We start from the raw sequence: 15371 nt of genomic DNA, 5'->3' as shown, positions 1-15371 counted from the left end.
GAGATGATCACATGAATGCAGCTCCAGATACAGCCACCCATCTCGTGCATTGCTCGCAAGGCAGTTCTCGAGATACGCCCGCTGCAGAGAGGCCATATGAATGCTGACCTGATGACTTCGTACCATCTCCTGATTGTTTTCGGTAAGAGCCTAATCCTAGTTTAAGTGTAGCATTGGCGTAACTACATGCATCTACATAATACCCTGCGAGCCACCTCTAGGGTTTTTGGCAGGGGGTGATCAATCACCAGCATGCAGCAAGCAATTAGAGCATGCACACCACAGGGTACAAAATACGTCACGCATATTATACTACCATATACTGTTTGAAATAATAATAATAAACATGCATTAATAAGCGATTTAATTTTTTCCTGGTGAATACTCCTGATGAATATTTCTCGGGTTTACATCCACTTGCATAAAAGCTTTAACCTGGATGCAAACCCGAGAAATGTTCGTCAGAACATGCATTAAGTTTTACAAAGGTTAGTAGGCTACATTAAAAGTCATCTCATCTATTTATGAGTTTTATCGCTGCCGTTATAATCTATCATTGATCGTGGAAAAAAGACATTCTAAATCTGTCTGTTCTACAGTCCATCCCTCTTATACACTTATATGATATGATCTTCCGTATTATGCTGGCGTCCGTAAGATATGGCTAACTTCGTTAGAAAAGACACTGCTCTTGAATATATCTAAAAGATTTAGTCTATTTTTCAATCTACGGTCTGACAGGGATTCCCACCCGAGTTTACTATGGGAGGGGATGAGGGGGATAGATCCCCCCCAAAGCCTCAGAGAAAAAAAAACTACTATGAAACTATTGCCTTTATTTGAAATTTAAACTTTAAAATAATTTTTTTGTACCAAAATGATGTAAAATGCATTTCCAGGCATGTCATTTTTCAAACATTTTCTCGGATCACGATTGCTTGGAGGGGGAAGTTGCGCCCTAGGCCCCTCATGCCTCCCAAAGCATATTCCTAGTTCGCCACTGCAGTGCAGCGTTGCTTTACTAATACTCTGACGCAGGTTGTATCGCGAACGAAATTCTAGTATTAAGATCACAGTTTTTCAGTCTTTCTCTATTTTGCCCGGTCACACTTCAGGGTCTATCTCAATCACACCAAGTTCTATAGGGATGAGGTTTTGTATGTACATTTTAAAGTTTGGCCCAGAGCAGTAATTTGACATTGCGTATTGTTGCGGGTAAAAAAAAAAGAGTGCAAAGGGGAATCAAAAACAGACAGCCCACATAACGGGAGAGAAGCAGCGGAAAGCCGCATCAATTCCTGTCTCCCTACAGCAACCAGGACAAGGACGTACCTAGGACGGGCAGGTCGTGGCTTAGGGGGGGGGGGAGCCATGATTTAGGGGGATAGGCAAGCCATGGTTTAGGGGGGGAGAAGCCATGGAATGTATGAGATTATTTCCTTGTGGTAAAAATAGTTTTATTTTAGTTACCTATCTCATATAAATGTATTTCAATTTCTCTTTGGCTTAAAGAAAATTTGTTGAATACTTCCGTTTCAGTTCAGTACTAATTTTTCTTCAAGGCTTTTGCGATTTTTACTTCTAGGGGGAGGGCAGCTGCCCCTCCCCCCCCTGCACCTCACTGGGTACGCCCATGAACAGGAACAAGTACAAAGACAGCAACAGGTGCAACACTATGACAGGCAACTGCTCCACAACGATTGGCGACAAGGCAATAGACCGGTTGCGTAGCAGAGTCAACCTGTCTGTGGAACAGGCAGTTTGGCAATGCTATTCTCTTCCGTTACACGCTACTGGAGAAACAATTAATTCGACAAAGTTATAGTGCCGCCATCATCTGTCTGCGATAAAATTGGTTTCTTTTGTGATGGCGGGTTATCTTGGGACAAACTCGGACTTACTCTCTAGATTGCCTCATAATAAGTGCGAAGGGATATCAACGCAGACTACCATTGTTTGACCCATAACTAATGACTGTATCGAAGCGTAGGCGTGGAGACGCATGGAGATTTATTATTTTCCATCATCCAACTGAAAATTAAAATAAACGGACAATTCCTCATCAGTAAATATTTCGATTAAATCCGTCAATGAGTTTCATGATCTTCTGGGAAATGAGTTTCAATAAATAAGTTGCACGGTCTTTTGGCTGAACAATAATAATAATAAGAATAATAGCGCAGTGAATGTATTAAGCAATGTTTTAATAATGCTTTCGCTCTCTGCCTTTTATACTCAACTTTGTACCAGCTCTCAAAATTATTCGTTAATTTTCGTAGATTTAACACAAACAACTTTCATACGAAACAAATGCGTTCTGATAACCTTATAATCTGAAGTTTATTAACGTGCTCACAGTTGACGCACATTCTAACTCATTGACATGAAAACTGTTGCATAGAGATGATGTTAAAGACAAACGGTTAAGTGTACTTATTTGGCGGCACTCTACGGAAAAATGACAGTGTTTTAGCATAACGATGGGCCTATGCTTAAGTACGTGGCTTAAGTCGAAAAATGGCAATCATTTGGTAAGATTTTTGCTTGGGTTTCCATCGAAATATCCTTCGGATCAAGACGATAACTCGCCGGATATTTACAGCAAACTACCTCGAGATTGAGATGTGAGTAGATCAATAGAAATGGATTCTGGAGAAATTCGAAAAAAAAGAGATGATATATCCTCTGACTACCTAATCACCGTCTGAATTCCCATTTTATCCTAACAGGTGCTGTAATGGTATTTTCAACTCATATCCTATGTAGCACCAATGCTCCATCTGGTAATATTGGTGAAGACTCGTTGAACTGTCAAAACCAGGTTCAGGTGAGCAAAATAGTTTATTAGTTCACTGTGCCAAGGAAAACGAGTGCACTAGCATAATTTAAAGCAACCATTAATGAATAAGTACTTTATGTGGCAGAAACTATTAAACATTGCTTCAAATTCTCATTAAAGCAAAAATCCATGCTGTTTTCAGTTCAAGATAGATTATCTCTTATTTACTTCAAGGATACTTTGAATATGGTGGATATAAAATCCCCGGTTCAAATAAAGTTGCTTAATTTATCATTTTTTTACTTCTAAACGTCATTTCAATTTAATAAATACTGCAAGTAAGTAGTTTATTCATATGTTAACCACCCATTTTACTAGATAGAGGCCAGATAATGAATTCTAAAATTCATGGGTTGAAAAATTATATATATCTTATTAAATAGAGATTTCCACCGCATGACGCCGGACACTGTATCTTTTATGAAAAATTATATTTAATCCATATCACTTCTAAATATTCCTTTTTGTTACCCCTTTTGAAATCGTAAGTACAAAAAAAGATCCGCGAGTGATCAATTGAATTAAGGAACAGTGTTTTCATTTTTGGAAACACTTCTTTCCAATATTGTTACCAATCTATATTAATAAAGCAATCACTCTGATATCGTCTTGAATACATTTAACATAACTTTGTCAACTTTAAGTTATGAAAAAGTAATAGCATAAAGCACCTTACTCTTAGAAATCATTTCATCATCATTTTTTGCTTATTATAAAGACTATTTACGTCACCCTGAATAGCAAATGGTAAGGGATTAAGTTCCTCCCCGGAATTTGATAGCCAGTAAACATGATGATGACAAATGCATAAAAATTTGATCAATATATATTTATCGAAAAATGTAAGTTGCTAAACTAAACTTGTAACCCTCAAAAGTTGGAGAATGAATCCCGAAAGTTCGGAGGCAAAGGAGCAGGTGGGAGGTGTTAGGATAAAAAGCTATATTTATTTTGTTTCTATTGCCTTATGTTGATTGTAAAGCAATTAGAGGAATGTTAAGTTTTTTTTTGTAAATACTAATGCACTCTGTTATTATTTTGGAATGTGTGAATATATTGTATCTATTTTGCTCCAAAGAAAAAAAAATTATTTTCTTTTGTTATCTCAGCCACAAATTATTTTCTTTAGATTTCGTATTTTTTTTATCTAAGTTCATTGCCTCTGTAATTGGGAGGAATAAACTCAAATCCGATAGCCACGTACGTCAATAATCAAGTGTGTCTTGTTTTTTTTATAAAGTTGTGTGCATGTATTTGAGGTTTGTGAGCACTCAGGACATCGGCGATCCACGGGTCCGCGGCAGAGGGACTGGTCATCCCTGGCCGTGGTCTGGGCGATACCCGCCTTCTTCTTCTGACGGCTGACCACCGCAAGAGAAAAGGTCAGGCTAACGCATGGCGCAGACTAACCAGAGCGCCCAGTTTGGATTCCCGCCGGCGAGGAGGCGCGCGCAGGTGTATGTGCCACCGGAATGAAGCGTCTGCTAGTGTGCGACGCTGCTGCTGCCCTCTGTGAGGGAAATGCTAGAGAGAAGAGCTCGCCACGAAAAAGCTCTCTTTGGCCTACGAACTTTCAGGAGTCCACATCTCTCCATCAAGTGTGCTTAAAAATTCAAACCAGTGTGTGTGTGTGAGTGAGGGATTGAGGTATGTGGCTAAAGGGCTTTGATGATTTCTAATGTTCAATTTTGCTTTTCGTGATTTTCTGTTACGTGCCCGTTATTGGGATCTAAATTCTTAGCGTTGATTTTGGTTTGTGTTCCTTGCTGTTTCCAATTCATGTGCATTTATGTCAGGTCTTCGGGACCACGTGCGCCTTATGCCAAACTTTACCTTGTGGTTGGGATTTCTATAGGCCTCGATGAGGCGAGAATGTATTGTAAATTTGTCGTTCTTTCTGTGAGCTGCCAAATATTAAAATAGTTGGGGGAAAACATTATTTTGTGATTAGGATTGCTATATTAGCCGATGAGGCGAGAATGTATTTTAAAATTGTCGTTCTTTCTGTGTGCTGCCAAATATCCAAAATAGTTGGAGAAATAAATATCTTACCTTGGCTTGTAACAGCTATTATTGAAACGTGTCGTTTTCTTCAAAGTCATTAGAAACCCTGGATAGTACCTTTAATTTTTTTTCCGTTGCTTATTATCTTATTTGTTTTCTTGTTATTATTTACTCCACTGTTAGCTATCCGCGTGCTTACGTGGTGGACGGGCCTCTAGTCGAATTAGGCTGAATTTGCAAACCCGACGAGAGACACCCGTTACAAACTAATTTATTACACCAACTGAAAGCAAGTAATCACCAATACGACATAATTCAAGTTATTTCACAGTAAAAAGCTTCTCAAACTATTTACAAATTCATTATTATTTCAGGAAAGGACCAGAATCTTTAGGAGCTGCTTTGATCATGATTTTTCCGATGAAGAAGTTAACGTGACAATGTCAATGTACAACCAGACAAAATGCCTGTATTGCAAGCACTTATGCAGGTAAGTGAGAAAAGACACCTTCATTGGTTTAGGAAGCGTTCCAAATTTAAAGTGTCGTTTGAAATTACTCAATATTTGATTAGCTAGTGGCACATGAATTTCTTCTATTAAAACATTTCCTGCATTTCCAATTTTGATCCTCACTATCCTAAACACATAAAGAAAATTCGTTATTCTGCAGTACACTATTTAGAAACTGAATCATCAATATTGATGCGTGAAAGACGCACTTTCATTTCTATTTTATCGCACTTTCAATAACAGCTTATCGCATTTTATATCGTCTATTTTCATAATGAGGTAGATTGATGATAAAATGTAGTGAAACACAGTTGTATGATAAAATACAGAACATTTAAAATTTTTGTATTAGGACAAGAATCATGATGGTTCAAGGCGAACCCTCTTAAGGGTACAACACACCGGGGCCAGGAACCAAGCCCGTGGCTTATACGCCCGATCACCCGGGGAGGGGCTGGAGAGGAAGAAAAAAGGATAGAGGCGCCGCCGCGATGGGAGCCCGCCGAAGCCTCTGGGAAAAGGATAGGAACGGAAGGGAGGGGACGGGGAAAAACACCTTAACGCTACAGAGCGAAAAGGGCCCACTAAATAGCGAAACCAAGCAAATGCAATTAATCTTCCACCATCCCGAGGAGATTTTCCTATGAGGAAGAAAAATCCCAGATAGGGACAGTGGGAATGTATTAGGACAATAATAAATTAAGGAATAAGACATTTAGTGGCGGAGGTGTAGCTTGCCTGCGCCCATCTGTAGTTAACTACTACGTTGAGTCCCAGCCAATTAGCAGTTGGCCAGTCGCTCACATGCTTTAAGCGGTGAGTGTCGGAGGAGTATTTAAACTGCGCTCGGCACAAAATGTACGAATTTTGCAGTCGAAAAGGCAAATTTGCGCAAAAATATCATCAAAGTCCAATCATCCCATCTATGTTGCATTTATTTGCGCACATCGCATCTACGATCGCATTTGCTGTTTTCACGCATCTCAAATAATCATGATCACCACAGATCAACAAACGTTAGATTGGTCTGACAAAGCATCCCACTCAATTCTCCAATCTGAAACTATTTTCGGATTCAAGCTATTCTCCTCTTTCGCATCCTTGATTATTTGTCTCATATATTACGGAACTTATCGTCCAACTATAACTATGTTTATTCTGTGAATGGTATTAAAATAAAGGCAACAGAAGAAGTGAAGTACCTAGGAGTTACGATAACCTCAAACCTATCGTGGGGGCCACATATAAGGAATATCTGTGGCATAGCCTTAAAGAAATTAGGATTCGTCTAACGTATTGTGGGAAGATTTTCGGATGAGAAAGTGAAAAGAATTTCGCACTCGTCCGTCCGCACCTTGAATATGCTGCGAGCGTATGGGATCCGGTGCAGGAAGACTTAATCCGCGAACTGAGTAAAATACAAAGGAAGGCTGCGCGATTTGTCAAAACCTGCTACGGGAGTATTGACAGCATTACGCAGATTTTAAGTGAATGAGGCTGGGAGCCCCTGGATACTTAGAGGCTGCACGCTAGGCTTAGATTGCTTGAACAATTGAGAATGGATACCTTTAAGAGCGACAGGAAGAACATAATATAAGAGCCTCACTATATTTCCAGGTCCGATAGAAGCGATAAATTAAGAGAGGTGTTTTGCCGAACGGATAGATATGGGACTTCGTTTTTCCCCCGAACCACATAGGACTTTAATAAATGCTAGTCCCAACTTCGTTAGGGCACTTCATTTTTTATGCGCAGACGGCTGGTGTCCTAACATCCCCTGCTACACGCCTTTTAGGCGGCTGCGGGGTACTTTGTAGATGTATATTTTATGTGAGATCTTTCTTTTCCGTTCATGCCATCCACTTGTCAATCCAAGATAGTTTTCACCAGGTCTTCACGCCTCAAACTATGGTTTATTAAGTGATTCCTTTTTTTCAGTTTTATGAGATTCCTCTTCCCTTCTAATCTTCTTGAGACTTCCTCATTTCTCTCTCAGTAGATATATTTCATTATAATCATTCTTCTGCGGCACCACATTTTAAATGCCTTTACCCTTCATTCCACTGCTGATGTCATCGTATAAGCGTAATCACCATAGTAAAGCGTATGTTTGAATGATTATTTTATAGCTCTTTTAGTTAAACCTCCGGCTGGAAAGTATAAATCTTCTTTTCATCCATTGTCACCATAACTCAGATTCTTCTCCAGCTAATTTTTTCATGCTTCTTCTATCGCTAATTATTTTGCTTCCGTACCATCAATTTTCTAGCATTTTAAAAGTAATATTTGTTTGAGACCATTGGCAAATTATGAAATAAAAGTTTTGGCTTAGAAAAAGCAGTATCTTAAGATAATCGCATTTGGGAAAATACTGGTTGATTAAATCATGTGGTGGACTAAGGTGGATCCAGAAGTAGGTATTCTTCTGAATTATAAATTTTTCTGAGATTAAGAATAATCAATGACAGAATTCCACCTACTGATTGAAATTTAAATTCTGGCGTTATTCAAGAATAACCGGGTACTAGGCAGCGTATTACCTCTGTAAAATCAACCGAATGTACACTTATACTGTAAAACTTCGAAAGAGAGGAAAATCATTTGTCTTAACCGGGATTGGAAACAAAACAAGGTAAGGGAAGAAGACACCTTGGCCGTTCCAGAAAATACGAATCGGGATCGAATCGGGAGGTACGGGTTCGAATCCCGGTCAAGGCAAATGATTTTTCCTCCGAGAATTTTGCATACTCGAAAAAACAGACGATCTATCATGGATGATAATCATATTTTACATCATATCCCGGTTTTTGTTTCAGGAAGCAGAGTGAAGTACTGAGGTGTATACGCGAATCAGAGGGATTGTTCATTTCCCTCTCGAATAAATCGGCTCAAATGGTTCCGTTCGTCAGGGAATTGGTCGAGATGAGTCTTCAGACACTTTGTGAGAATGATGCTGAGTTGATCACAGGTACCAGTAGACATACTTTATACAATGGAAACGAAACCCTGGGGTGGGTTCGCGGGGATACACTCCTGGGGCAGGGACTGTAAGCGCTAGCTTTTCTCCTCTGCACCCAGGAGGGCAAGGACGTGAAGGAACAAGGAAGGAGGCGCCCGCGCCGCCGCGATAGGAGCCCGACGACGCCTCCTGGGAGGGGACAGGGAAGAAAGGGAAGGGATCAGGAATCCCGCACCGTCACTAGGCGGGCGGGTCCTACTAACAGCGAAACTAAGCTTACGCAATTAATAATCTAACGACCTTGGAGGATTATTCTATGAGGAAGAATAATTCAACGATCAAATCGTTAGATAGACATACTTTATACATACATCTCAAATAAATATCTTTGTCTTTCGGAAGCTGTCAGATTGTTAGTCCTTCCTAAATAAGAAAACACTCAATCCTCTGGGTGCCACCGCACAGGAGTCATTGGTTGTGACGACAGTTTTGCCAGTAGCCCTACGCGGTGGATACACTAAAGATGGAGACTATTCATCAATTACTCCACAAAAACTTGCAAAGCAATCTTGTCGAATATAACTGCGGTGATTATAGTGTGTTTTAGTGTCATTTCTATCTGGGGAAAACTTCAGAAACATCTTCCGCTTTATTTCCAGCATTTCTTGACGAAGATCAAGGCGATTGCCTGACAAGCAGTTGGCATGAGTGCAAGTCTCATTTTGAGGGTGCACACGATTTTACCAGGATAGCTTACTGTGACTTCGTAAATTCAGAAAATGATCCTTACACCAAGCAGTTCATTTGCCGGCAAGTGGGCTTAGTATGAAAAATATAATTCACCCATCATTCTAATATAACTGAAAATTAGTGACGGCACATGTGAATGAAAATTGAACTTTGTTTTTCCACATATATTCGACCGCGCCGCAGTGCGTCGAAACCGCGGTCGTGATTAAATAGATATGTGTGGAAAAACAAAGTTCAATTTTCATTCATCATGAGTGAATTCCGCAAACCATCAACGACGGTACATGTACCAAAAAATACAGGGAATCTATTTGTTTGAATACAATCTTAGAGTAAGGATGAGTGCAGGCGGATGACGTCACTAACTTGGTACCAACACACCTCGAAAGTCTCAGTAGTAACGTGATATTTCGTCTCGTGACCTGCGTACGGTAAGCGAATCGGTTCATTGTTGCTTCACATTTGAGTGCCAAGAATAATCATTCAAGGTAATCATAGTGATTTTTCATATTTGATTAAAGCAAAAAATACTTTAGTCTATTGCGCTTCAATTTAATACGTCCCTAAATTTTCAACAATGATCGATCAATCATGAGTGTGTAGCTTCTACGTCAAAATATAGTATTATTGCGGTATAATCAACACGAATTGCTTCTCCACAATGCGATTTTATCAATTACAGCTTCCTCAAGGACATTGAAGAAGATTGCGGAGCGTGACACTTTGAACTGTCGCGTTAATTTCCCACGTCAAGCGATACATATGATGGGCACACATGTATACCAAACAGAGTGTTAGCTACCCAATTTTTACCTATCCCTACTCTAAGGTTACAATCATAGAGATTTCTTGAGGAGGCATTCATGTATAAAAGAGAAGTCAGCCTAACATTTTCCATGAATGCGGACGCCTTATTGACCTACCGCGTCTTTTTTTGTTTCCCATTAGCGTGCATCTGGAATGAATCGGAAATTTTCCTCCATTCCGAGGCTGACGAAACATGCAGATGGTAAATTGCATATTTCATCAACATAATGAGGGCAGGACTCTGACAACGTTTCCCCCGACGCAAGCTGTCAGTTGTCCCCATTCCGAGTAGTTTTTACATATGGACTACCAGAATCACGACCCGTTTAGTAAAGGTAATCATAGCAACATTAAAGCCTTCATCTTAATTTAAAAAAAAAGCCTACATCTTACACAGACATGAAAGACATCGCTGATGAAGGTTTTTCAGAATTTTTTTTTTAGTCTTTTTTTGATTAAGGCAGGGGAGATTACTTTAGGTCTGCTTTCTTAAGGAAGGACTCAATTGTTGCAGGAGAATTCTGTCCAGAAGAATGCATAAATTGATAAAAACGAGTACCCTCCTTCACGGTGGGTAAAATGTATTTCCCTGAAAATTTGGATGAAGCATTCGTCTACTACACCTTGCTATATTTCCGTTTAAAGGGAATGTACTGATGGCGTTTTAACAGAAACAAGGGCTAAGATTAAAATGGCCACATTTGTAATAATATTTCTATTTTCTACGTAAAACAGCAATAACGTTGGATATAAAATGGAGGAAAAAATCGGCCATTCCCCAGGGGAGGACCAAGGGACATGTACCTAGGACAGATCAAAAAGGATTTGGGGAAGAATAGCCTCGTTGAGATTGAGAAATCTAGTTATGGATCGGAAAAGAATGCATGGCTTCAGTGTGCCAATTCTATGATTGTAATAGCAATGAAAAAATCAAAATAATATAATAAATTTACAAGTGTATTCCTTAAATTCCATAAAATAGTATTAGTAAAATTCAACCCAATTTCGTTTAATCACGGCCATACTGCTTCATGAGTAAATATAGTACTGACACTTAAACTTGTGGGACGGGCACTCAGAGAAGATATACTTTAATAAAAATATTTAACCGACTTAATAATTTAAACTTTTTAATTTCATTTGAGCCAATTATTATCAGCTCAACCTAATTTTTTATAACGCAATGGGTGATTATTATCTTTGATAAGCTGTTATAAAGACTTTACACTTTAATGTTACGGATACAATAAACTTTCTTCGCGGAAATGAATTGAAAAGGTATTGCTGTGATGTCGTTGAAGAAAAAATTACGTATACTACTTCATCCCTTGATAAAACAAAATGGGGTATCCTTAGCTTCACCAGTGAACGGTAGTTGGAATTACTAATGCCTTCATCAGAAACATCTATGGTGACAGCAGTGCTGCTATTTCATTGACCCGTATTCAAAATCAAATTTTTCGTAGACATTGAAATGTAAATAACAGTGACATGCCCTACTATATCATATAGGATAAATATTTTTTTTTTCAGGAAATACCTAGACTTCTTGACGTGCGCAGAGAAGGATACCGAAAAGTGCTCGCTGGAAATGAAAACCTCAGCCCAAATACTCATTAACAAATGGAGGAACACTGAACAATGCTCAAAGTATCTGTTGCAACTCGAGGAAAGCAGTTTTAATTTAACTTTAGCTTTAAATTATAGTGAACGTACACTCTGATGCATGTATGATAGCTTCAATTAATCTGAATTACTTTTGAAAATTTTATGTGTTGATGTAGTACTCATTTGAATATTAAAGTTTTACGATACTATTGTTCTTGTGTATGTGTGTTCATTTTATCTATAAATATTAATTTATTTACATTGCAAAGCAGTATTTTAAACTCCAATATGCATGTGACGGAAATGTCTCTGCTGATATAACCTGATTGATTTAACACTGATGGAACCAGTCGCAAAGAAATATCATTCGGAGACTCATCGAATGATACCCGTCCGCAAAGGGCGGGTGTCGTTCTCGGCAGCTAGGTGGGCATGGTCCACGAGGTGGTCAAATGCGAAACCCTTGCACAGAGTCATCAGCAGCAACAGCGTCCAAGAAATAGGAAGATAAGACCAAGGAGATGCTGTGAAAGTTTAGATGAATACATGAAGGTATTTTGGTGCAACAGTACGTGAGGAGGTTCAAGGTAATAAATACATGGCAGTGTCACTCAAATACGGCGATGAAGAAAGACCTAGCGACAGCGACAGCTTAGAAAAAGCGAATGTCCTTAACTCCATCTTTCAAGACGTCTTCATATCCTTACCTCTGAAAAAATACCGCTAACCCTCATATTTTGTATGCTAATCGAATGCAGTGTATTTATATTTCTTGTCTCGGGATAGAAAATTACCTTTAATCGACCCCAAAAAATCCCCTGGTACCGTTCGAAGTCCCACCGGAGTTCATGAATACCTAGGAACTGAAATAGCACCGTTCTTTATATAAATATTTTTAAAATATCTCGCGGAGTATCTAATCCCTCAATATTGTAAAATAGCGCAAGTTACCCTTATTTTTAATATTAAGTAATACAGAAGATCCTAGTAACTATGGACTAACTCCCTCATATCCATCTCATGCAAATACTAGAACACGGAGTCGTCAGCTTAAGAAGTAAATACATATATAGATAGCTAAAACATGTTAAGTCAAAATCTGCATGCCATGAAGTTGCCAGAAATGGAATGTGCAGAGAACCGCGCGAGAATAGATAGGGAATTGGCGATAAACCACCAAAAATTAACTAAGCCAGCCCATATCCGCAAACGCTAAGTAAAAGTAATTTTTATGTCCGCATATATTGCTGTAAAGTCGACTCGACTCGGAAAATTCTCATTTATAAAACTAAACACATGTTATTTGAAGTAACTAGAGAAAATAATAATGCGTGCGGGGTAGGTGAAAACTTTTGAGTTACTACTAGACTTCGCTTTCTCGCCTCGTTGAAAATATCAATCGTCTTTCAGATTTTATACGTTTCAACCTAGTCATGTATTCTCCGCGAGTCGTTCTCCTGAGACCTTGAGATCATGACGTCAATGGATGTAAGCCATTGCAAAACGTGCATTAAGGATAATTTTTAGAGTCTGAAGACGAGTAGTATTTATAACAAGTGATAGAGACAAATGTAACAGCAAATTTATGGAGCCCAAATAACCTTTCTGATACTTAAAAGATAAAATGTATTTTATAAACAATACGCAGCCATTCAGGTGAATAAATTCAAAAAGGCATTTCATCATTTTTGGAGAGAATACTATAAAACTAATTCTATATTTCTGCTTCTTTTGTGACCTCGAATGAAAATTTATTTGGGATTTTACGTTGATAAATTTAAAAATATTACCAAAACATATTTCCATCGAGTTAAAGAATACCGGTACGAGATGGCACGAGGTAATTCTGGATTAAACAGAAGGTACAGAAGCCCAACCCTAGTACCTACACACCAAAATACGAGGTAAACAATAGGCGGCATCCCAGATGAAAGGGCGCTGGACTAGTGCTATTGATTATAAATATAAATATTCATTAATAATTCATGTACTTACGAAGAATTTCACGTGTACAAGGATTAAAAGAATGATCTTGTTTACCATTTTATTACAATTATCGATTATGATAAAGTTATACAATAAAGAGACCGATATATTCTCCATTTTTGATTCGTCGCCTTTCTCCGGAGTTATTCGCGGCCAAAAATTAACCGGCCTTGACTCTTGCAGAAATAAGTGAATGACGTCAAGATTTCTTGCCGACCAGTTCACGGCTTATAATAAACAGCCACTCCTGACCTCGCACATGGGCCTCACATGGTTTTCATATTGTTCACGCTTTTGTGAGGGATTTCTTTCTTCAATGAAGGCAACTGCTGAAAATTCGCGAATTTTCAGGGGTAGACGTTCCTTTAAATTATAAATTTGGTAAATGAGAGAAGTAATGGCTAATCAATTGTGATGTGCGCAATTATTATTCTCCGTGACTGTCTTATGTACCAAAGCATAAAATACAAGTAAACATGATCGGAGACGGCTTGCCTACGTATGTGAACGTTTGTCCCGGCCTTTAAAAGACATTTCACGGGCGAGGATCATGTTCGTCACAAATCTTGGCTAATGAACTAATGTGAACGAGTAAATAATCTAGAACTGCAGTGGCACCATTTACTCGCGAAAAATGAGCAAAGACCTTTGCAAATTGTAGAGGTAAAAGTGACGACAAAATGGCTGATTGAAGAAAACTAATTTCGTCGTCACCTTTGTCTCCCTTCTATATATGTACACAATTCTTTCAAAGTATTGCGTTTTCAGCCAGAGTGAACGACCGCGTACTGAGATTTCATCACTTCCCTTGTGATTAATTTCATCGATGGTTAAGGACTCTCCCAGCCCAAGGACATGTATACTAGATGATTTGATCATCTAAGCTTAGTTGCCTACATCTCTTATTAGACCATTTGAAGCCCATTAAGTCATAATTTTCTCCTCACACGAGCAAATAAAATTTTTTTTAATCTTCTCAACGAAGGTTAGACCGCGATCGTTTTGATCAAAGTCATAGAAACCCATGCTATAATTATCTGGAGCTGATACCAAGACGGCAATCAAGAGTAGCCACTTGAATGACGCCTCATCAAGCGCAACCCGAACGTTGGTGTAATCGCAAGCCATAATTTTTCCCCGAGATTTCTAAATAATGTTTTATCTAGCGCTTCAATCAATTCAAACTCCATGAGCTTATGTAGCTGGCTAGCGTCTGAAATAATGCTGTCCTTTTCATTCAGCGTCAAGAGTCGTTTACCTCAAGTATTCTGTGTCTTCATCAGTTTACCATAAATAACTTTGCGCAATGATATAATGCCTAAATATGTGTAATTAATTACTTCTTAAGGAAATCTAATTATAAAGGGCTAATTCGATCACACGAGCAATGATTTCATGGCATCTGCAGCGCCAATCTTGATGTAAATGATGTCCGCTCTGTTTGCAGATACTTCAAGACTTGAAAAATCAAAGATAATATCACACTAGGAAGTTTAAGGCATGGTGGACAAGACTGTAGATAGTTTCCGAGAAGCAATGTACCCAAGATACGGTACCTATAAAAAGCAAGTGATTTATTTAGAAGCATTTTTTTACACCAATCAACCCCATTTTTACGGCACATGGAGAATATACCATCTTGCTGGCAAGATGATTATCCTGTTCATATTGGCTGTTGACGCGTTAGAGCTGATTAACTGATTTTAAATGTCTATTGGACGCTGTTTAACGGAAGTTAAATTCTATCAATAAATTAATTTCCACTCAAGTTAATCAGAAGGAACCTTTGCATAGTTTAAAGATAACTCATTATAGAAGTACCACGATACCTTTTTAAAATTTAAAATTTCCGCAGTAATATTTAAATTGGGGTTCCCAATTTAGTTCTAAATTTACTGTTACTATAC

At 38.5% G+C, this 15371-nt stretch overlaps 1 protein-coding gene across 2 annotated transcripts; it reads left to right on the top strand.

Moving 5' to 3' along the window:
* LOC124154363 lies at nt 1-11689 on the top strand. 2 transcript variants are annotated; one of them, XM_046528042.1, is made up of 6 exons: nt 1-142; nt 2730-2827; nt 5218-5333; nt 8171-8322; nt 8973-9123; nt 11404-11689. In XM_046528042.1, the coding sequence occupies exons 1-6, from the start codon at nt 16-18 to the stop codon at nt 11591-11593; spliced, it is 834 nt and encodes a 277-aa protein (XP_046383998.1). In that variant the 5' UTR covers nt 1-15; the 3' UTR covers nt 11594-11689. The 2 variants fall into 2 exon arrangements, with proteins under 2 accessions (XP_046383998.1, XP_046383999.1); XM_046528043.1 differs by lacking the exon at nt 8973-9123 and having other exon boundaries at nt 11404-11536.
* The last annotated feature ends 3682 nt before the right edge of the window (nt 11690-15371 follow it).

Source organism: Ischnura elegans, chromosome 2 (genome assembly GCF_921293095.1).
Source record: "Ischnura elegans chromosome 2, ioIscEleg1.1, whole genome shotgun sequence".
Taxonomy (NCBI): Eukaryota; Metazoa; Arthropoda; class Insecta; order Odonata; family Coenagrionidae; genus Ischnura; species Ischnura elegans.
The sequence above is the reverse complement of the archived record's forward strand: the minus strand, read 5'-3'. Positions and strand labels throughout refer to the sequence as shown.